This window comes from Sinocyclocheilus grahami, unplaced genomic scaffold (genome assembly GCF_001515645.1).
Source record: "Sinocyclocheilus grahami isolate Dianchi unplaced genomic scaffold, SAMN03320097.WGS_v1.1 scaffold51.1, whole genome shotgun sequence".
NCBI lineage: Eukaryota > Metazoa > Chordata > Actinopteri > Cypriniformes > Cyprinidae > Sinocyclocheilus > Sinocyclocheilus grahami.
In genome coordinates this window covers 1,821,861-1,845,237 of record NW_015505230.1, presented here as the reverse complement: position 1 = coordinate 1,845,237, position 23,377 = coordinate 1,821,861, and the positions used below count along the sequence as shown (strand labels likewise).

The following is a 23,377-nucleotide window of genomic DNA, read 5'->3' as shown; positions in this document are numbered from 1 at the left end:
TTATTTCAGTTTAATTTTTAGTAATTTTACTTTAACCTAAACTTATTTTATTTTAGTTGGTTAAGGCAACATTTTAAAGTTTTTAATGTTTTTTATTTAATATTTATATTTTAGATTTATTTCAATTAACAACATTTCAAATTGTAGTTAAAAACACTTGTTCTCTACTTAAGCGTATTAGTTTGCATGTCAGCATAGTAGTTTGACGATTATAACAGTTCATTATCAGTTTGTCTGCTGATAAATGTTTATATTTAATACTTTTTATTAGTTTTAGTTGACACTGGTTCTAACTCAAGCATACTAGTTTTGTCACTTCATCTGCTGACATCTTTGTTGATTATAATGGTCCATTTGAATATAAAATTTTATTTGCTGATAATAAGTAATTATAATTTTTAGATAATAAGGATGTACTAGTTTTGTCATTATACTTTATAATATACTTACATTTTGCATTTTACCACTGATATCTTTGTTACTAGTTTTGTTGTTTCATCTGCTTTGTTAATTATAATGGCAGTGTACTATTTCATGTTTAGTTTTGAGGTTTTGTCCACTGACATCTTTGTTGATTTTACCAGAACTAGGTTTTCTATTTTAGTTTGGTCATTTCAGTCACTGCAAGCTTCATTGATTATACATTGTAGATGTGTAATGTCGGAGTGAAGAACAGGGTGTTAATCGTTTGCCGCTCAGCAGGCACATTTAACCTTAAAGGGTTAGTTCACCCAAAAGTGAAAATTAGCCCATAATTTACTCACCCTCAAGTCATCCTAGGTGTATATGACTTTCTTCTTTCAGACGAATCCAGTCGGAGTTATTTTAAAAATTGTCTTTGATCTTTCAAGCTGTTTAATGTCACTCAGCGGGTGTTGCATGGATCAGTCCAAAAGAAGTTAAATAAAAACACCCATCCATTAAAAAAATGTCTCACACGGCTCCGGGGGGTGAACAAAGGCCTTCTGTATCGAATTGATGCGTTTTTGTAAGAAAAATATCCATATTCAAAACGTAATAATCACTTTAATGTAGCTTGCGCCAACAGTTTGTGGTCAGCGTTGCGCATGCGCCGGTGAGTCTCGTGAAAACCAACGTTTGTTTACAGGATCAAAGGAAGCAAAACTTTCCTTACTTTAGCAAAGGAAAACCAGTCTTCTCTTGGCTTCTATCGAAATCCTCCGACATTCTTCTTTACAAATCCTCGTTTTGTACTTCTGATAAGTGACCGTTGTTTTGTTTTGATCTCTCCCCTGCGCTTCCGCGTTCGTCACTTCTGAGCGTAGCGTGCGCAAAGCCGACCTCCATACGCCATCCGCCCGGAGCTGCTTCCAGGGTACAACAGTGAGCGCAAGCTACATTAAAGTGATTACGCTTTGAATATGGAAATTTTTCTTACAAAAACACATCGATTCGCTACAAAAGGCCTTTGTTCACCCCCCGGAGCCGTGAGAGACACTTTTTTTCAATGGATGGGCGCTTTTTATTTAACTTCTTTTGGACTGACGCATGCAACACCCACTGAGTGGCATTAAACAGCTTGAAAGACAATTTTTAATATACCTCCTACTGGATTCGTCTCTAAGAAGAAAGTCATATACACCTAGGATGACTTGAGGGTGAGTAATTTATGGGCTAATTTTCATTTTTGGGTGAACTAACCTTTTAACACATGCTCATTTGTATGCATTACTGTCAGATTGGCCCATCTTTCTGATTGTGTGCAGCTGAACCCTGTCACCCCAACCTTACTCCCAGGCTGCAGGAGGCGCCGTGAATGATGACGCTCCCCCATCTCATTCAGGACCCTGTCGTGCAATCACACAGATTTGCGAATGAGTGTTTGTGCAACGCGGCTTCCTCCCAGTTAGTTGGGAACACACAGATACACACACCAGGATGTTATTGTGCGTGACACAGTTTGAAGTGTGTTTTTGAGAAAGATGAAGGTCATCAAAGATTAAATGGACATCAATATCAACATTGTAGCTTTACACAAAAGAACAAGGAAGAGGGAGGAAACAGAGATGTTCAGAGAGCCAGAGGGGAGTGAAGGAGCCGTCTGCGTCTCCAGAGGAGTCTTCCCACACTGAGCAGGGATGTGCGTGTGTGTGTTTGCAGGAAAAGAGAGGGCCGGGCCAGCATTGTCTCTTTCCCCGTGTACACCCTTGTTTGTTTACTTTCAGCAGTAGTTATCTGGCAACCTGTGTGCAGGGCCGGAGAGGTCACGGTAATGAATTTACTGCATTAGTCCAAGGTCAGCTGGAATCCTTTTGGACCGCGCACGTCTCTGTGGAGCGATACAGCACTTCAAATCCGGTTAAAGTGCATTTTAAGAGTCCAAGTCTGGAGTTTTTGGTAGCGCCTGGATCTTTGAGACTAAAGTATTGAGAGAGACAAAGTAAAAATGGTCTCAATAGAGCCATGGGAGCAGTTTCTTATGAGCAGACAGCATGACGGGAAACAGACCTGGATCTGGGGCGGGAAGGAAGCGGATGAACACATTGCATATTACCTTTACACTCTTAACCCTCTGGTCTTCTTCGGTCATTTAGGGGGGGAAATATGTTTCGATGTTTTATTTTACTTCATTGGAATAGAGTGCATTAGTGCCTGCCCCCTTTTTCAGAGGCACTGATTCGGGAAGTATTAATAATTTTTCTCAAAGGGATTTATAAAAAGTCTTTGTTAAAGTGCTATAACCCTTGAATCAAGCCAACCAGCTACGAGGTGAATCACAACAGTACAAACTTTGATTTGAAGCAAAAAGGTTTTTGAAAATCGGACAAAAAGACAAAGATACAAGACTGGGCTTTAATGAGGGAAAGAACTATAAACCCATGAAGCACTGCAAATGATATAATCAAATTCAAATTGATGGAGAAATATAAAACTATCCATTTAAAGTCGCTGATTGCATATATATATAGATATATAGATATAACACGTTTTTTTGCGATATATATATATATATATATGTTCAAATATTTAAGTACTGCACTAAACACTTGTTTTTCACGGTCAAAAATAACAGTAAATAAATGGGAAATACTAAAATACATAGCAATCTTTGGGGGTACAATCTACAAATCAGCCATGATGCAGAAAAAAACCCCCTCTAAAACAGGGGTGCGAACCTTTTTTGACTTTTTTTTTTTTCTCAGTTTTTGGTTAATTTCTCCAAAAGAGCCACAGTTAAAAAATTATATATATATATATCCACACACACACACACACACACACACACACACGTCTGGTTTGCTATCCTTGTGGCGACTCTCCATAGGCGTAATGCTTTTTCTACTGTACAGACCATATATTCTATTGCCCTACACCAACCCTACCCCTAAACCTACCCCTCACAGGTAACTTTCTGCATTTTTAGATTTTCAAAAAACTTAATTCTGTGTGATTTATTAGCTTGTTTACCCATGGGGACTTCAATTTAGGTCCCCCCCGTGACATGAGTCCCCTTGAGTCTGTGTGTATTCAGGTTTAAGTCCCCACCAGAATAGAAAAACAGGTACGTACACACACACACACACACAGCTCTGTATTATTATGCAGGAGGACTGTCTCTTCTAGAACCTGATGGCCTTCTTGAAAAAAGGAACATAAAGAGAAAAAACATTTTGTATTGTTCACGAACATTAAAAATATTTCCTACTAAAGCTATATATTGTCTTTTCTTCCACCCCAGCCCAGACCCATGAGACTCAGAGAGACTCATTGTTTTATGGCCAATTCTCCTTTTGTGAATCTCACCAAATATATCTCAATGTCAAACCAACATAAGAGATTACATTTGATTATCTTGTTTTAGTATCATAAAGTTTTTTTGCATTGCGACATAACTTTCTTGACAATTACTCACATTCATCTCGCAAACTCTCATTACAGTAACGCACCAGGAAATTCCCATTATTCTACAAGAGGGTGATTCTTAATAAATTCTCATTACTGTCATTTTTTAGTGTATTACAGTATGAATACTGTAATTCATTTATTCATTTTTAAAATTTAAATCAGCATAAAACGCAGTACAAATACCCGCCATGTAGTATTTAACATGTAAAATTGAGTTATTTTAAACAGCATTAAGGTAATGACAATAAAACATTTTTATTTTGTTTTGCATTTCATGAATGAAAAGCTTTTATTTTTGCTTTATGGTAAAAAAAAAAAAGGGGATTGTTCTGCATTACGGTAATGAGAATTTAGGAAACAAACGCTTAAATGTCATGAAAAGGAGACAAAAAACATGCATGCATTGTTAAAATTTAGGGATAATGTAGTCAACCTGTCATCATAATCGCAAAAAGTGATCATAATTATATTTATGTTATTTGGTTTTGATGCCTATTACATGTCTACTTATCAGACAAAAAACTAAATGGACATGTAATATTTATTTGAAGGTGTTAGCATAAATTTTGTGACGTATGTTTATACAATATATATATATATATATATATATAGACCTATTATTAAAAAAACATGCTTTTTTCCAATAACATTTCAATACTAATTTAATTAGGTCTCTAGACAACTAAAAACAAGCAAATATGCAACAAACAATTAATTAATTACACTGTGAGGTCGAGCTTACAATCTGAGGAGCATAAATCCTCTTCAGCATTATCTGTGTGTGTGTGTGAGGGAAGAACAACACATATTCAATCTCTTATTTACATTGTGTCTATGCTTTGCTCATTATAATGAGAGGATTTGCGAGCATGTAGAACTACTGCACAAAAAACAGCAGTTACTCCTTCATACAATAGCTACTCGAATACTGAATGCAACATTAAAAATGCTTTGGTAAGTCATAATTCTGACATTAAAAGTAATAATTACGTCAAAGCCTAAAATTATGATACACTGTCATTACTCAGTAAATTCCCGAGTGTTAAATTAACACTGCTCGGAGCATATATGGTCCCACTCTACAAGAGTGTTAAAGCAACACTGAAGCAGTGTTAAAGTTAATGAGATAATTAAGTGATTAATTAAGTGCTGATTGAGCATTAGTGATGAACAGCTGCTGTTAACAAGCAGAATCACTGAAGAAAAGAGAAACAAGAACTACAACTGACTTCAGCCACAGACTTAGATGAAATCAACTGAAATAAAAGAAGACATTAAATCTCTCAAGATCTCATTTTACTGTGTATGAGATAAAAGTCTAAATCAATATAATAAATCATACTGTTGCCATAACTCTGAGATAAAAATGAGAAATTATGACAAAATTCATGATTATGATAACTAACTTTTTGTCATAATTACTACTTTTTATCTTTGTGTCTAAGGTTAATGGATAAATGAATAAAATCAAGTCCCTCTCTACATGTTCCACTTCACATAAAAACACGTCACATTGTGAAAGCAAAGTGAGTTTAGAGGCTTTGACAGCTTTCTTTACATGTGGATGTGAGAGAGAAAGATGAAGCTGAATGCTGCAACATAGCCTTATCCTCCAAACTTCATCCCAGCATGCCCTAATGCTGACCGTCTTAGCAAATAACTCTGAAAACTGGCAGAAAGGAGTATTTACACCAGATTCCTGCTCTCTCAGTCCGGCTGCATAATGATATTGATAGTAAACATGTCTGTGGTTCATTTCATACACCGATGAAGCGGCTTGTTGTGCGCTGGATATAGCATGCGGTGTTCAACTGAACAGAATAACTATTCTCTTCCCCAGAGGGCAGTTCAGTCATGTGTACAGTGCAGAGTGGAATTGTGGGATATATATTATGTGAATAACAGTTTTCTGCAGTCTGTACCATGTTACTTGTCATTAAGCAGATGCCGTTGACAACAAATCTTGTTCAATCCATCTTTAAATGTGACGGAGGGGATGATTTTGAGCACATAATGACTAATATTTTGATCTGTACACAAAAATACTGTATGACGTAAGACATGGAATATAGTGCACAAGCCATATGGTGTTGCTTGGTCGTTCCACAGGCAAATGAATGACAAAATGTTCATATTTGGGTGAACTTCTTCATGGCCACCACAATTTGGGACAAAATCTGCATTTCTGTGTCATTTATGCAAATATATCACTGCTCTCCGTACGTGTAATGTAACATACAGCGAGCAAATCGCTGTTTGCAGAGCAGCCTGGCCTTAATTTAAACAGGCCCCACTGAGTCTGACAGCCCCCCTGTTTACATGAATAAAATCGGAAACAAATGTGAACACAATCCCCCCCTCCTCCACACACACACACACACACACACACACACACGTCTGGTTTGCTATCCGTGTGGCGACTCTCCATAGGCGTAATGCTTTTTCTACTGTACAGACCATATATTCTATTGCCCTACACCAACCCTACCCCTAAACCTACCCCTCACAGGTAACTTTCTGCATTTTTAGATTTTCAAAAAACTTCATTCTGTGTGATTTATTAGCTTGTTTACCCATGGGGACTTCAATTTAGGTCCCCCCCGTGACATGAGTCCCCTTGAGTCTGTGTGTATTCAGGTTTAAGTCCCCACCAGAATAGAAAAACAGGTACGTACACACACACACACACACAGCTCTGTATTATTATGCAGGAGGACTGTCTCTTCTAGAACCTGATGGCCTTCTTGAAAAAAGGAACATAAAGAGAAAAAACATTTTGTATTGTTCACGAACATTAAAAATATTTCCTACTAAAGCTATATATTGTCTTTTCTTCCACCCCAGCCCAGACCCATGAGACTCAGAGAGACTCATTGTTTTATGGCCAATTCTCCTTTTGTGAATCTCACCAAATATATCTCAATGTCAAACCAACATAAGAGATTACATTTGATTATCTTGTTTTAGTATCATAAAGTTTTTTTGCATTGCGACATAACTTTCTTGACAATTACTCACATTCATCTCGCAAACTCTCATTACAGTAACGCACCAGGAAATTCCCATTATTCTACAAGAGGGTGATTCTTAATAAATTCTCATTACTGTCATTTTTTAGTGTATTACAGTATGAATACTGTAATTCATTTATTCATTTTTAAAATTTAAATCAGCATAAAACGCAGTACAAATACCCGCCATGTAGTATTTAACATGTAAAATTGAGTTATTTTAAACAGCATTAAGGTAATGACAATAAAACATTTTTATTTTGTTTTGCATTTCATGAATGAAAAGCTTTTATTTTTGCTTTATGGTAAAAAAAAAAAAGGGGATTGTTCTGCATTACGGTAATGAGAATTTAGGAAACAAACGCTTAAATGTCATGAAAAGGAGACAAAAAACATGCATGCATTGTTAAAATTTAGGGATAATGTAGTCAACCTGTCATCATAATCGCAAAAAGTGATCATAATTATATTTATGTTATTTGGTTTTGATGCTTATTACATGTCTACTTATCAGACAAAAAACTAAATGGACATGTAATATTTATTTGAAGGTGTTAGCATAAATTTTGTGACGTATGTTTATACAATATATATATATATATATATATATATAAATAAAAATGTGAGTACATATATATAGAGAGAGACAGATAAATGATACATAGATAATCAGACTGATGTATGTTTGTTTACTTACACAAATATTAATAATAGTGTGATTAAATAATGAGTGTGTGTCTGAGGCTGGTACTGTAAATTACAGCTCTAAGAGATGAACTGAAAGAAAATACACTGCATGTGTACAGCACATCTCCATGGTAACATAGATGGGTGGCAATTCCTTGTGCGCTTCCATAGTTACAGGTCACATATGAAAAAAACTAACATGCACATGTTCTCTCTCTAACATGCACACACACACACACGCGCACTGGCTTCAGTCTGCTTAAAAGACTCACTTTTACCATTGAGTTATAAATCAATTTTCTTTATTTAAATCAATGGTCTGGCAGTATGCTACAAATGAAACAAAAACCAAAAGCAGAAAACAAACAAACAAACAAAATGACTACAATACCCAAACTTGGCACAGGAAGAAAGCGTGTGAGTGAAATCAATGGAGTCGTCGTTTAGTTTGTTCCATGTGCGAGTGTGTATAAACACAGAAACATCACTGATCCAGCTTCCAAACGGCTGTCACGACTACAAACACTAAAATTATCATCATCAGTAACAATACCATCATCATGTCATTCATATTACAAATAGGCAGTAAACCGTTACATCACAGGTGCCTTCGGTCTGGGAATGAAGCGCCTGACCCAGAAACACCCATCGGGCGTCAGCGAGGCCCTTCGTTCCCAGACTGTTAGATGCAACTCGACTCGGACATGAAAATGACTGACAACCAACAGCAAAGAAAAAACATGAATGCAAAAGCATAAAAAATAGCAAAGTGAACAATCGTGAGGCTCGTCTGGGCAGCGAAACACGATTTAGACTCGTTCGAATACTAAATAAATGAGCTGATGAAAAGGATGCAGGGTTATTGCAATGGAATGAAGCCGCATGGATGGACGATGCACGTGTGTAAAATGCATGAGCCACGACTAAATGCACTGCTGCAGCTGCTCGTGCGGTTTTATAGCCAATTCTCCGTGTGTGAGTCTCACAAAAATCCCCAAATCAAACACAAAAGCAATCAGAAATAATATTTGATTATCCTCTTTTAGTATCATTACTTCCTTGACAATTACACACATTCATCTCCCAAATTCTCATTACAGTAACACACCAGGACATTGTGTAATTCCCATTATTCTACAAAAGGGTTATTAGATTATCACTAGTGTCATTTTAACTGTATTGCAGTACAAATACTGTAATTGAATTATTTAGTTTTTTACATTTAAATCAGCATTAAACATAGTAGAAAAAAACTCACCATGTAGTATTCATTACTACACAATTGAAAAATAGCATTAAGGTAATGACAACAATATGTATCGATTTTTTTGCATGCATGCATGCATTTCAATAATTAAAAAAAGGTTTCCTTTTTGCATTATGGAAATAAAAACAAGGGATTTTTCTGCATAATGGTAATGAGAATTTGGGGGAAATAGTGCTGAATGTCATGAAAGGAAACTATAACTTCTTATTTCTTTCTTTTGATTTTGAAATGAAATGTGACTCAGACATGTTTCATGAGATTCACCCAGCTATTTGCGGAAATGAGGTTCTAGATACAACTGTACGCAAAACATTACCACTTCCCTTTCAAATGCAGTATGATATTGATATTATTGTTTATGAAGGTCCTTTAAACTGATCCTGGAACTGCAGGCGGAATGACATGCACAGAGAGTCTATATGTAAAGACTTCCAAATGCCAATTCTCACGACTAAAATGACACTGCTCATCAAGAGTGCGTTCAAAGCCTCCTCTCAATGACATTATTTGACAAAAACACGCTCTTCAAATGTTCTGTTAAATGCTATTCAGGGAAGTTGGCCCCGGTTGCTACTGCATTTTTCTCTATATATTTTCAGGGCATCCAATAATGCACAGATGCTGAGATTACAGACAGGAAAAGACATCACAGGAAGTTAAAGAAAGAAAATAGACGTTTCGGCAAAAGCAATCTGCCTTTAGAAGTACGTCTATGTGTTTGATACTATTGGCCACAATTATATTTTTCATTTTTTTATTAGCAAATTGGCTGCAGCGATTTTTATCCTTACTACAAAAACTATTTTATTACCAAAGAACCTTTTTTTTCCTGAAAAATACATCTTTTTTTATTGTTTAAACATCCTCCTGTTTCTTACTCGATATTTCTCTCTGTTAGGGTCAATGTGAACTCATGAGACAGACAGGACTCAAAACAGGTCATGATATGGTGATACACGAAGGATTGCTTGAGGATTCATTTTGGCAGCATAAACGAGTCGTTTCGTGAGCAAATCACTCGATTTCATTACATTTTTCTCTCATTCTTTACATTTGGAATGTCGAACAAACATCGAGCACTTTTTTTTGGATTGCAAAGGAATTTCAAGTATTTGAATATCGTTGTTCTCGTCCTCAATCTGCCGAAAATCTCTGTTTACGCTGCCAAAATGCCACCCTGTGACTGGGAGTGGGATATACATGTTGTGTGTGCGTGTGTGTGTGTGTGTGTGTGTGTATATGTGTGTGTGATTTATCTAACGGTGACCCCTAGCTTCTCCAGAACGCGTGTGCCCTTCTCCTGGTACTCCTCTCTGGTCATCCAGAAGTTGTCTTTGTCCTTCATGATGTCGGCTAGCACCGCTCCGCCCAAAAACACCATGTGTTTACGCCGTGGAGGATCCTCGATGCGGATCTTAAACTTCTACAAAAACAGAAGCGAAGACAGACTCAGAAAAACAGCAATTCTATATAATGCAAGAAATTATTAGTAATAAAACTCAAAACTAGCCAGTGGTTATTTTAATATTAAGATACTATTTCAGTTTTTATGAATATCCTAATTTAATTTTGTATTTTTATATTTTCCATTTTCAGAATAATTTTGTTTTTTTGTTGTTGTTGTTGTTTTTAATTAGTTACGGTTTTCTTAAAATATGATTATACAGTTTTATTAATTTTTATTTCAGCGCAAGTTATTTTAGTACAAGTTAGTTAAAGAAAATTTGAAATTTTGCCCCTGCAACTAGCTGAATATTTTAATATTTTAAAAGTTGACTATTGTAGGCTTATCTAGTTATCGTTTTAGTGCATCTGCAAACATCACAGTGACCTTTCACATGGTTAGGGGGGGAAAAAATGTCCTTAAAAAGTAAAAATGTTACAATTTCAGCAAGGAATTTCCCTTAATAAAGGAAGCTAACGTCTGTCTATAAATAATCTCAAATACTGCTAAATAAACTGCTACATTGTTAACTCGTCAGTTATCACCACCTAGTGATCAGAACCTTGTGGACAAGGTTTTAGGACGCCTACATCCTAGAGACGGTCCAACTGATCATATCTTTCTTGGGGTCTGTATTAGGGGTGTGCGATATTGACAAAAAATATTATCTCGATATTTTCTGAGATTTTATCGATAACGATAATTAGACGATATTTTGCTGTGTGTGTTATTGTGCTGGTACCTTAAGGACTGCCGTGGACAGCTGACTCAAAGTTTTTAATATTCTTCATATTCTGTGTGGTGGTCAGTTCACAGCAGTGATAGAAATTAATCTTTTCCAATAAGTTTAAACTTATTTTTACATTTTATGGGCATTTTTACCTTTATAAAGCCATTTTTTCTAAAAGTGTCCATTATCTTTTGAGTGAAATTCGTACATTTAATCAGTGAATTAGAGTAATAAGACATTTGGGCTGTTACCAAGCAAATTAAATCAACACAGAAGCTGCATCTGAAATGGCATTTAGATGTATTTGCCCACTGTTTAATGCAAGACATGAATGCATTTAATCTGCAATTACAAATGCATAAATAATGTTTTGATATATTAAAAAGCATAGAACGTTGAATACTGATATTTGAAATTATTTAAATAATAAAAGATACTCTGAATGTGAAATTAAAACCGCCAGTAGGTGGCAGCAAGTCACTGTTAATACGGGAGTCATTGCGATTAAACCGAATCATTTAAACAGTTGATTCACTCAGGAACGAAACACTGTCATGTTGCACAGAGACGCAAAACAGCGCTGTAGCTTTGTTTGGAATTATTTTTGTTGTCGAAATAGAGCAAAATCAGGCAATATGGTGTCTAAAACGTAAGTATCTTAATTAACTTCTTGTTTATTGAACTGTTATAAAAAAAATATATCAATATCACATTTGTAATCATGGTAATATTTGGAGAAAAACGGCACTCTTCGTGTGAAATTGATTATTGACTATATGAAATGGTATAAATATATACATTTTCGGTCTTGAATTTGTGATCATTCTAAATGCATTTTAACAGACTGAATCATGCAGTGAAAGAACGCACTCTAAATGCGCACATGCACTAGTCTACACTTCACGCAGGGCCAGACTTACCTCTTATCGTGACAGGCAAAAAAAACATTTTGGTCCTGGAGGGCCGGTGTCCTGAAGAGTTTAGCTCCAACCCCAATTAAACACACCTGAACCAGCTAATCAAGCTCTTACTAGGCATACTAGAAACTTGAAGGCAGGTGTGTTGAGACAAGTTGGAGCTAAACTCTGCAGGACACCGGCCCTCCAGGACCGAGTTTGGACACCCCTAGCCTAGCCTATATAATATTACCACCCCAGCAAACAAAAATATTTAGTAATCAGTGGAAACCGTTACAGTGTTTTCTGTCGCAATAAGCGCTTGCATTCAGTCAATAAAAATCAAATGTCTTAATTTGTTTGAGAATGGAGAAAGACCGTTCCATTAATAGGCTCCAGCGTCGTGGCCACATTACCACTTCGGGAGTGCATCATTTCTCTAATAATTTTAACGGCCTGGTGTCACAACCACACCTCAAGATATTGTTCAGATGATTTATTTAAAGATAAACCTTCCATTGCAAACTCCAAAACGTAATTTTAGAGCTAATAACAGAGGCTTGGGCCATTGATATGCAGGCTAATGCAGTTATTAGAGAGAGAGAGCGAGAGCGAGAGAGAGAGAGAGAGAGAGAGAGAGAGAGATTAAGCGTGTGAATACTGTGCGTCTCTCAGTGTTCAGCAGCAGCGTTTACTAATCTTTAAGTTGAACTGCTTCAAGAACCTCGCTACTGAGAAATGCCCTGTAGCTTTTCAGCTGCGAAACTATTTTACTGATAAATTCGCGGGGCAGCGTTGATGACAAGTTTCTGTTTGCGTCTCCGTGTGTGAGAGCGCGAGTGCGTGTCTGCACTGTGTTTGCGTCTGTGAGAGAGAATGGGAGAAAGAATTTATGTACGTGATTTCCATACATAAAAAGGTGGAAAACATGGAAATAGTTTGCCATTTTTTACCCTATTGTTTGTTATATTTATTTGCTCAATGTCTTCTGGTGTTTTGGTTCTTTTACTGTTGTAGATAGCTCATAATATAACAAAAAAATATTATAATTCTCTTCATTGTGTTTGGGCCCCCCCTGGACGTGCCTAGAATGCCTATGCGTAAATCCGGCCCTGACTTCACGTAATGTATGCGTGCACTCTGTAAGGGTGTTTTGAATGGTTTTTGCAAAATACTCGATAATGTCAAATCATACATCGTTAAAACAACAATTATGATATTATCGCAGACAAAATATATCGCACACCCCTAGTCTGTATTACATGTTAGTTGTGGTTAAAGCATTCGTACCGAGAGCTTGTCGACGTCTCCCTTCAGGACTCTCTCCAGGTAGAGCTGCTTGAGCTCCCGCTCCAGACGAGACGGCAGACCAGGATACATCGTAGAACCGCCCGACAAAACGATGTGTTTGTAAAACTCAGCCCTGACATAAAGACAAAGACAAATGTCAGTGTGTATATGTACGTGAACATAAAAACATGCTTTTGAGACAAAAAAATTGATCATTTTGGCACTATATATGTAACATAATAACTATATATGACATATAAATAATACGTTGTAACAAAGATATAAATATAAATACATAATGATAACATTACAATTAAAAATTTTATTATTATCAATAACATAATATTTAATTATACAATACTTATATATTACTTACAATTACTTATATAATACTTTTTAGTATTTTAAAACTTTTTTTAAAAACGTTTTACAAACAAATTTTTACTATATTGCTATTATGTCTTATTGTTGTGGCAGGTTGGGTTGAAGAAAAGCACATGAAAAATAAAATGCATTATTATTACTATTATTATTTAGTTTGTAAAAAGGAGAAAAAATTAGATAATAATCAACTATATATATATATATATATATATATATATACACACACATATACACACATTATACAGTATACAAAAACATCTCTTCTATATTAATACTGATTATGAAATATTTCAACTGACCTGGTATCGATGTCAGCGGCATGGATGGTGTTGAAAAGCAGTTCAGCCACACCCACTCCCTCCACGTTAATGAGGTGAGGCTGGAACAGAGCCTCTGGAGCCTCGAACCGCTCGCCGCCCACTTTAATCACTCTGCCGTCCGGAAGCTACAAACCCAGGGACAAACTAGTGTGAATTCTCCCCATTTTATACACTGCTGACAGGTTCAAAGAGTTACATTTACACACCACACTGCTGCCCTCTGCTGGCAATAACAAGTCTGCTGTCCAGAGGGTCATTAGGGTTTAAAACGCTCACTAGGTTATGGAGCAGAGCTTATGGGTTAATAACCCTCTCGCAGCTCCTGCATCGGGCTGAACTCACCGTGTAGGACTCCACCAGCACGGTGGTCTCCAGCGCAAGCTTCTGCTCCTGCTCGATGTTATAGCCCACGTAACACAGCTTCTCCTTCATCATCCTCACCGTCTCGAAGTCTGCCGAGTGGTTGAAGGCGTAACCCCTCAACAACAACAGCTGCAGAGAAACGGACAGCGTTAAGATTCATTCTGGAGGTTTGTCCGTAAAAAAATACATCTAACATGACTCTTTTAAAAAAAAATTTTGTTAATTGAAATTAAGCTGAAATAAAATAGAAATTAATCGACACAGACTAAGATTTTTTTATAATCGAGTACTCGAATTAAATCGAGGAATCATGACAGCCCTAAACAAAATTATAAAAAAAAAAAGAAACTTAAAATGAAAGGGTTAGTTCACCCAAAAATGAAAATTAGCTTGTGTTTTACTTACCCTCGAAGTATCCTAGGTGTATATGACTTTCTTCTTTCAGACGAATCCAGTCAGAGTTATATTAAAATTTGTCCTGGCTATTCCAAGCTCTATCATTGCAGTCAGCGGGTGTTGCAGTTGAACAGTCCACAAGTCGTCAAATAAAGTAATCAGTGGAAACCGTTACAGTGTTTTCTGTCGCAATAAGCGCTTGCATTCAGTCAATAAAAATCAAATGTCTTAATTTGTTTGAGAATGGAGAAAGACCGTTCCATTAATAGGCTCCAGCGTCGTGGCCACATTACCACTTCGGGAGTGCATCATTTCTCTAATAATTTTAACGGCCTGGTGTCACAACCACACCTCAAGATATTGTTCAGATGATTTATTTAAAGATAAACCTTCCATTGCAAACTCCAAAACGTAATTTTAGAGCTAATAACAGAGGCTTGGGCCATTGATATGCAGGCTAATGCAGTTATTAGAGAGAGAGAGCGAGAGCGAGAGAGAGAGAGAGAGAGAGAGAGAGAGAGATTAAGCGTGTGAATACTGTGCGTCTCTCAGTGTTCAGCAGCAGCGTTTACTAATCTTTAAGTTGAACTGCTTCAAGAACCTCGCTACTGAGAAATGCCCTGTAGCTTTTCAGCTGCGAAACTATTTTACTGATAAATTCGCGGGGCAGCGTTGATGACAAGTTTCTGTTTGCGTCTCCGTGTGTGAGAGCGCGAGTGCGTGTCTGCACTGTGTTTGCGTCTGTGAGAGAGAATGGGAGAAAGAATTTATGTACGTGATTTCCATACATAAAAAGGTGGAAAACATGGAAATAGTTTGCCATTTTTTACCCTATTGTTTGTTATATTTATTTGCTCAATGTCTTCTGGTGTTTTGGTTCTTTTACTGTTGTAGATAGCTCATAATATAACAAAAAAATATTATAATTCTCTTCATTGTGTTTGGGCCCCCCCTGGACGTGCCTAGAATGCCTATGCGTAAATCCGGCCCTGACTTCACGTAATGTATGCGTGCACTCTGTAAGGGTGTTTTGAATGGTTTTTGCAAAATACTCGATAATGTCAAATCATACATCGTTAAAACAACAATTATGATATTATCGCAGACAAAATATATCGCACACCCCTAGTCTGTATTACATGTTAGTTGTGGTTAAAGCATTCGTACCGAGAGCTTGTCGACGTCTCCCTTCAGGACTCTCTCCAGGTAGAGCTGCTTGAGCTCCCGCTCCAGACGAGACGGCAGACCAGGATACATCGTAGAACCGCCCGACAAAACGATGTGTTTGTAAAACTCAGCCCTGACATAAAGACAAAGACAAATGTCAGTGTGTATATGTACGTGAACATAAAAACATGCTTTTGAGACAAAAAAATTGATCATTTTGGCACTATATATGTAACATAATAACTATATATGACATATAAATAATACGTTGTAACAAAGATATAAATATAAATACATAATGATAACATTACAATTAAAAATTTTATTATTATCAATAACATAATATTTAATTATACAATACTTATATATTACTTACAATTACTTATATAATACTTTTTAGTATTTTAAAACTTTTTTTAAAAACGTTTTACAAACAAATTTTTACTATATTGCTATTATGTCTTATTGTTGTGGCAGGTTGGGTTGAAGAAAAGCACATGAAAAATAAAATGCATTATTATTACTATTATTATTTAGTTTGTAAAAAGGAGAAAAAATTAGATAATAATCAACTATATATATATATATATATATATATATATACACACACATATACACACATTATACAGTATACAAAAACATCTCTTCTATATTAATACTGATTATGAAATATTTCAACTGACCTGGTATCGATGTCAGCGGCATGGATGGTGTTGAAAAGCAGTTCAGCCACACCCACTCCCTCCACGTTAATGAGGTGAGGCTGGAACAGAGCCTCTGGAGCCTCGAACCGCTCGCCGCCCACTTTAATCACTCTGCCGTCCGGAAGCTACAAACCCAGGGACAAACTAGTGTGAATTCTCCCCATTTTATACACTGCTGACAGGTTCAAAGAGTTACATTTACACACCACACTGCTGCCCTCTGCTGGCAATAACAAGTCTGCTGTCCAGAGGGTCATTAGGGTTTAAAACGCTCACTAGGTTATGGAGCAGAGCTTATGGGTTAATAACCCTCTCGCAGCTCCTGCATCGGGCTGAACTCACCGTGTAGGACTCCACCAGCACGGTGGTCTCCAGCGCAAGCTTCTGCTCCTGCTCGATGTTATAGCCCACGTAACACAGCTTCTCCTTCATCATCCTCACCGTCTCGAAGTCTGCCGAGTGGTTGAAGGCGTAACCCCTCAACAACAACAGCTGCAGAGAAACGGACAGCGTTAAGATTCATTCTGGAGGTTTGTCCGTAAAAAAATACATCTAACATGACTCTTTTAAAAAAAAATTTTGTTAATTGAAATTAAGCTGAAATAAAATAGAAATTAATCGACACAGACTAAGATTTTTTTATAATCGAGTACTCGAATTAAATCGAGGAATCATGACAGCCCTAAACAAAATTATAAAAAAAAAAAGAAACTTAAAATGAAAGGGTTAGTTCACCCAAAAATGAAAATTAGCTTGTGTTTTACTTACCCTCGAAGTATCCTAGGTGTATATGACTTTCTTCTTTCAGACGAATCCAGTCAGAGTTATATTAAAATTTGTCCTGGCTATTCCAAGCTCTATCATTGCAGTCAGCGGGTGTTGCAGTTGAACAGTCCACAAGTCGTCAAATAAAGCTCGCGCGTTCATAATAAAACGTGCCGCAGATGGCTCCGGGGGATGAATAACGGAAGTGAAACATATACATATTTCAAACGTAATAAACACTTTTCTCTCACTTCCGTTATCTATCATACACGGATCCGTTCCGGCGGAAGGCGTATGACGTATGCGCAGCGCGTGCGCCTCTGAGATATGCTAGTCTCGCGAGTTTGTTTATAGGAGCAAAGGAAGCAACGTTTCCTTACTTTAGCAAAGGAAAACCAGTCTCCTCTTGGTTTATACTGAAAAAAGAAAAATTTTTCTTTGCAAATCTTCGGTTTGTGCTTCTAATTCATGACCGGCGTTTTGTTTTGTTCTCTCTCTGCATTTGTCATTCGTCACTAATCACGCAACGCATCTTACGTCATCCGCCTGAACTGCTTCCGCGTATGACAGTCAGCGGAAGTGTGAGGAAAGTGTTTATTATGTTTGAAATATGGATATTTTTCTTACAAAAACTCATGGATTCGCTACAGGGGGCCTTTATTCATCCCCCGGAGCCATCTGCGGCACGTTTTATTATGAACGCGCAAGCTTTATTTGATGACTTGTGGACTGTTCAACTGCAACACCCACTGACTGCAATGATAGAGCTTGGAATAGCCAGGACAAATTTGAATCTAACTCCGACTGGATTCGTCTGAAAGAAGAAAGTCATATACACCTAGGATGCTTCGAGGGTTAGTAAAACACAAGCTAATTTTCATTTGTGGGTGAACTAACCCTTTAAAATGAAAGCTAATTAGATATAGAGAGAGTATCTATGGGGCAGTACCTTGATGAGGTATCGTGTGATGTCTCGTCCAGCGATGTCCAGACGACGCGTGAGATGAGGAAGAGAAAAGCCTTCGTACACTGGACAGATATGAGTGACACCGTCACCAGAGTCCACCACCACACCCGTCAGCAGACCTGCACAGAGAACAGGCATTCACAAACATCAACTTATCAAGTCTGGCATGGAGTTGTGCTTTTTTAAATATAATATTATATAACATTTTATTATGTGATCATTTTGTTATTTTATTATTTTAAATGTATTTTATATTTTTATTATATTTATTATTATTATACAACATTTTATTACATGTTATTATATTTATTATTTTACATTCTATTTTACATTTTTATTATATTATATAACATTTTATTTCGTGTTATATTTATAATTTTACATTTTATTTTATATTTTTATTATATTTATTATTATTATATAACATTTTATTTTGTTATTATATTTATTATTTTACATTTTATTTTATATTTTTATTATATAATATTTCATTTCGTATTATTATATTTATTATTTTATATTTTTATTCTATATTTCGTATTATATTTATTATTTTAAATTTTATTTTATATTTTTATTATATTTATTATTATTATATAACATTTTATTTTGTTATTATATTTATTATTTTTAATTTCATATTTGTATTATTATTATTATTATTATTATACAACATTTTATTTCATGTTATTATATTTATTATTTTACATTTGATCTTATATTTTTATTATAAAATTAAAAAGGTTGAGTACCTTGCGCGTAAAGAGTGAGCACGGCCTGGATGGCGATATAAACGCCTGAGAACTGATAGGTCTCAAACATCACCTACAGGGAGACAAGAGGGTCAAAAATAATCACAAACCTCATTGAGGTTCATCACAGATGTTATTCAACAAACGGGCGCTCAAACCTCGATGATCTTCTCTCGGTTCTTGGTGGGGTTCATGGGCGGCTCCGTTAGCAGGATCTTGCAGTTCCGCGAGTCGATGTTGAGCTTCTCGGGGCCGAAAGTGTAGTCCCACAGGTGCTTCATATCGTCCCAGTTCCTCACGATCCCGTTCTCCATCGGGTAGTTCACCTCCAGCATGGAGCGCAGCTCGCTCGCCTCGTCACCCACCATTAGGTCCTACAGGTCACAGCGGAGAGGTCAAAGGTCAGAAGGCTCAATGTTCTCTTTCATTTTGAGCTGAACGGAAGCTGTGCAGGTTGAAAGAGAAATTAAAAGTGTCGAACGGAGCTGGAGACAACTGGGAAAACAAACTTCATTTCATCAGGTTTTCAAAATAAAACGTCCCTGATTTTAATGAAATACACTTTACTAAAACTATTATATATATATATATATTTTTTTTTTTTTTTTTTCAAAAAAAATTTTTTAATTACAAATGTTGCATTGGCAAATGAAATTTAAATTTAAGTTCTAAAATTACTAAAACAGAAATAAAAAAAGATATTACAAAACTAATAAAAATTTATAGAAATGATAAAAAACACAACAAAATGACTAAAACGTCATCTAAAATTAAAATGAAAACTGAAAGTATAAAAATAAAAGCTCATTCAAAATATTAATAATACTATAAATGTATTTAAATAATACTAAAACAACACTGCCTCCCATATTTTTTAAACCATAATTAAATATTATCATAGAAATTTAATTTTTTCCCAGGTGTTAAAAACATATTTTTAACCTGACATTTCCTGAATTTATTCATTTACTTTTTATTGCCATACCAGCATCTATGGCTACTTATGACCATGAACCCTGTATATCCTATTTGGACACAGCACACTCATGCCATTCGGTACAGACCAGTGCATTCTGGGTAATGTCAAACACTAGACACATACAAGCAAGATAATTTCTTCAGGGTTAGAGAGGGAACAAGATTTATGATTAGTCTGAACATTAATGCAAGAATAAAGTCAAACTGCAACCAGCTCTGCATCTCCTGAGAGGGTATCGCTACAGGTTAGACTCTCACACACACACACACTTACCATCTTCCTATACTCCTACAGCATCTCAATACAGTAACAGAGGAGAGAAAGACAAATATGGAGAGAACAGGAGATGAGCGATGAGAGCGAAACTCCTGAAGAGTAAAGACTGATGCAGGATCAGCGATCTTATCACACTGATTCTTGAAAAAAGGGACAAAACATGTCCAAAAGACAGTAGGGGAATCAGTATACTTGGGGCATTCATTGCTTATATTTTAAAAAGAATTGTATTGAAATGCATAAATTGTTGTTTGAAACAATGTTTGTTAGTACTTCATCTGTTGTAACAACCGTTGGTTCTTTGGCAGTAAGCATCAATGCTGTCAGATGAAGGTTTTGGTTCATTTTTATTCTTTGCTCAATTAATTAATTTTATATAGACTTTACGTAGCTCCGCACCGTTTCAGCACAGCACAGCGCTCGCGGTCTTCTGGTTTGTATTTCCACAGCGTGAAGGTAAGTAAGTAAGTTCGTATGCATTTATGAATGAAGCGCTCCTTTTAAAATCTTCCTGGTCTACTGACGTATGTTACGACATCCGCTTCAAACATTACAATGCACCTGATAACTTTCATCAACTCTACAATTAGTAAATCCACGTCACCAGCTAACTGCTGTTCAACAGCCATGCTGTAGAGCTACTGCACAAATGGAAGCTCAAAGACAAAATAATAAAGATGACTGCACACTTATTTCTCTGACACAATGTCAACATAACACAAAAAATGTCAACTGTACTACATGATATGAGGTCTTATTTGCATAAGAACATATATTTAATATTAAAAAAGAGGATAGATAATAAAAGGGATTTAGGAACAAGACTTTTTTTGTTTTTTGGAAGATTTTGTACTCTTTTAGGATGGATCAAATTTAAATGGAATGCTTTTAGTTTACACAAATTGAGTTATTAAGTACATAAATGTCAATTTTGGGGCATTATCATCAGTGTTGGGGGTAACTCATTACAAGTAACGCGAGTTACGTAATCAGATTACTTTTTTCAAGTAACTAGTAAAGTAACGCATTACTTTTTAATTTACAAGAGAATATCTGAGTTACTTTTTCAAATAAGTAACGCAAGTTACTTTTTTTTTTCAATGTATTGACTGACAGCTCTCCTGTCCCCATGTTGAGAGAAATCAGAAGATGTTACTGTAGTTCTAAAATAAATATGAATATGCATTAATTCATCTCACTCACAAAAAAAACAGATTCAGTATTCCTCAAAATGAATAAAAATAATGCAACTCAGAATATGACGCAAACCTGCAATAATTAAATGTTAAACAACACAAATATGCTTTATGTATTTAATCCCATTTTATTAACCAATGTCTTTGCTTCTGACCTTCAATGATCCAGTTCAACCGTACTAATAAGCAAAAATGACTCTAGAAGAACATTTGTGTGTCTTTTTTTATTGCTGAAGTGTGCTGAAATGTCTTCTTCTGCATTCTACTGTACTGACATAAATTTACTTTCCCTTCAGCCTGAGGCTTATTCATTTCACTTTTGGTGTGAAAAGGCTTTTTATATTTGCCAAAAATAGAACTTTTTTATTTTAAAAACCAACAAGCAAGCCCTGTCCAGATTTAAAATAACGCTAAAGTAACGTAATGTTACTTTAGCGTTACTTTAACTTTTAACGTAATTACTTTCCATAAAAAGTAATTAAGTAACATAATTAGTTACTTTTTTTATGGGGTAACGCAATATTGTAATGCATTACTTTTAAAAGTAACTTTCCCCAACACTGATTATCATAAAACACGTTCCCCTACATCAGGGGTGCCCAACCCTGCTCCTGGCGATCAACTGTCCTGCAAAGTTTAGCTCCAACTCTAATCAAAGACACCTGCCTTTAATGTTTAAGTGATCCTGAAGACCCTAATTAGTTGCTTCAGGTGTGTTTGATTAGGGTTGGAGCTGAACTTTGCAGGACAGTCGATCGCCAGGAGCAGGGTTGGGCACCCCTGCCCTACATCATTCATTAGCTGAAAGACCTTTGTTTAGAAATATATCCATTTCTAATTAAAGTATTAAAAAAAAAAAAAAGTGTCCAGGATTAACACTACACTCAGGTGATATGGCTAAAAAACAACCTCTTAATATTTTTTCAGACTTCTGACCATTTTTACAGTATACCTCAATATTTCTGTATTTCCTTTTGAATCAAATATTAATATTTCAGCCAGAGGAACCTGTAAGAACCCTCTCAAAGCGGCTCCACCCCCAGTGAAAACGACTCTGCAGAAGTTCGAGTCAAGCAGGAAGTTACTCAAGTTGCGGTGTATGTCCCGTTACCAAATTCACAGCATTTCTTTGAAACCCTTGGAATGACAATTTACAACCTCTGATACAAAATCCAGTGAGTGGCCTACATAGACAGCATTTCAACATTATAAGCATACTTTTAATTAATTTAATACCAAAAAGTGTAAATAAAAAGTTTCATCTGATCAAAAATGAACTGTTTAGTTACTCATGGGGGTTTCATTTCAATACAGATGCAGCTTTAGGAGACTGCTGTAGGGTGTATACAGCAAGGCAGCTCACTGGGTGATTGGGACAGAGCCCAAGTCATGGTGTCAGTGTAGGGAAAGATTTAGGGTGCAGTTTAGTGGGGAAACTTTACCTTGATCTCGATGTTTCCCACTTTGGCAGTGGAGCGGATGATCGGTCTCCCCACCAGAGCTGGAAAAATGTGCTCTGGGAAATTAGAGCCGGCATATCCACACTTCACAAACTGAAAAGACAGAGTTATATATAAGACAGAAATAAATATGTTGAAGTACAAAAATTACTATAAAAAAAAAACTTAGTAATAAACTTAGTAAAACTTCAACTAAAATTTTAAATAAATGAAATCTGAAAATATATAAAAACGTCAAAATATTAAGACAGAAAGACAGAACACAGAAAAAATTCGAAGGTACCAGGGTAATTTTAATAAATAGACAATTTTGTGTACACATATTCCGGATTATAAGCACAATTTTAATCAGTTACCATAGTGTTCTGTTTAATCATGTTTTTCTGAACATGTATTCTCTACCATAAACATGTACCCTCAGACAGAGAGAGAGAGAGAGACAGAGAGAGAGAGAGA

At 36.0% G+C, this 23,377-nt stretch overlaps 1 protein-coding gene across 1 annotated transcript in view; it reads right to left on the bottom strand.

The window, feature by feature from the left end:
- Positions 1-7,614: 7,614 nt before the first annotated feature.
- LOC107583198 (actin-related protein 2-A) overlaps positions 7,615-23,377 on the bottom strand; it is an 18,324-nt gene continuing 2,561 nt past the window's right edge. The window contains exons 2-10 of the mRNA XM_016269331.1: positions 22,904-23,014; positions 19,169-19,384; positions 19,011-19,083; positions 18,241-18,377; positions 16,869-17,018; positions 16,506-16,651; positions 15,823-15,955; positions 10,074-10,255; positions 7,615-10,037 (exon numbers count right to left, since the gene is read on the bottom strand). Coding sequence (XP_016124817.1) covers positions 10,085-10,255; positions 15,823-15,955; positions 16,506-16,651; positions 16,869-17,018; positions 18,241-18,377; positions 19,011-19,083; positions 19,169-19,384; positions 22,904-23,014 — 1,137 coding nt within the window. The 3' untranslated portion in view covers positions 7,615-10,037; positions 10,074-10,084. The remainder of the gene's footprint in view (positions 10,038-10,073; positions 10,256-15,822; positions 15,956-16,505; positions 16,652-16,868; positions 17,019-18,240; positions 18,378-19,010; positions 19,084-19,168; positions 19,385-22,903; positions 23,015-23,377) is intronic.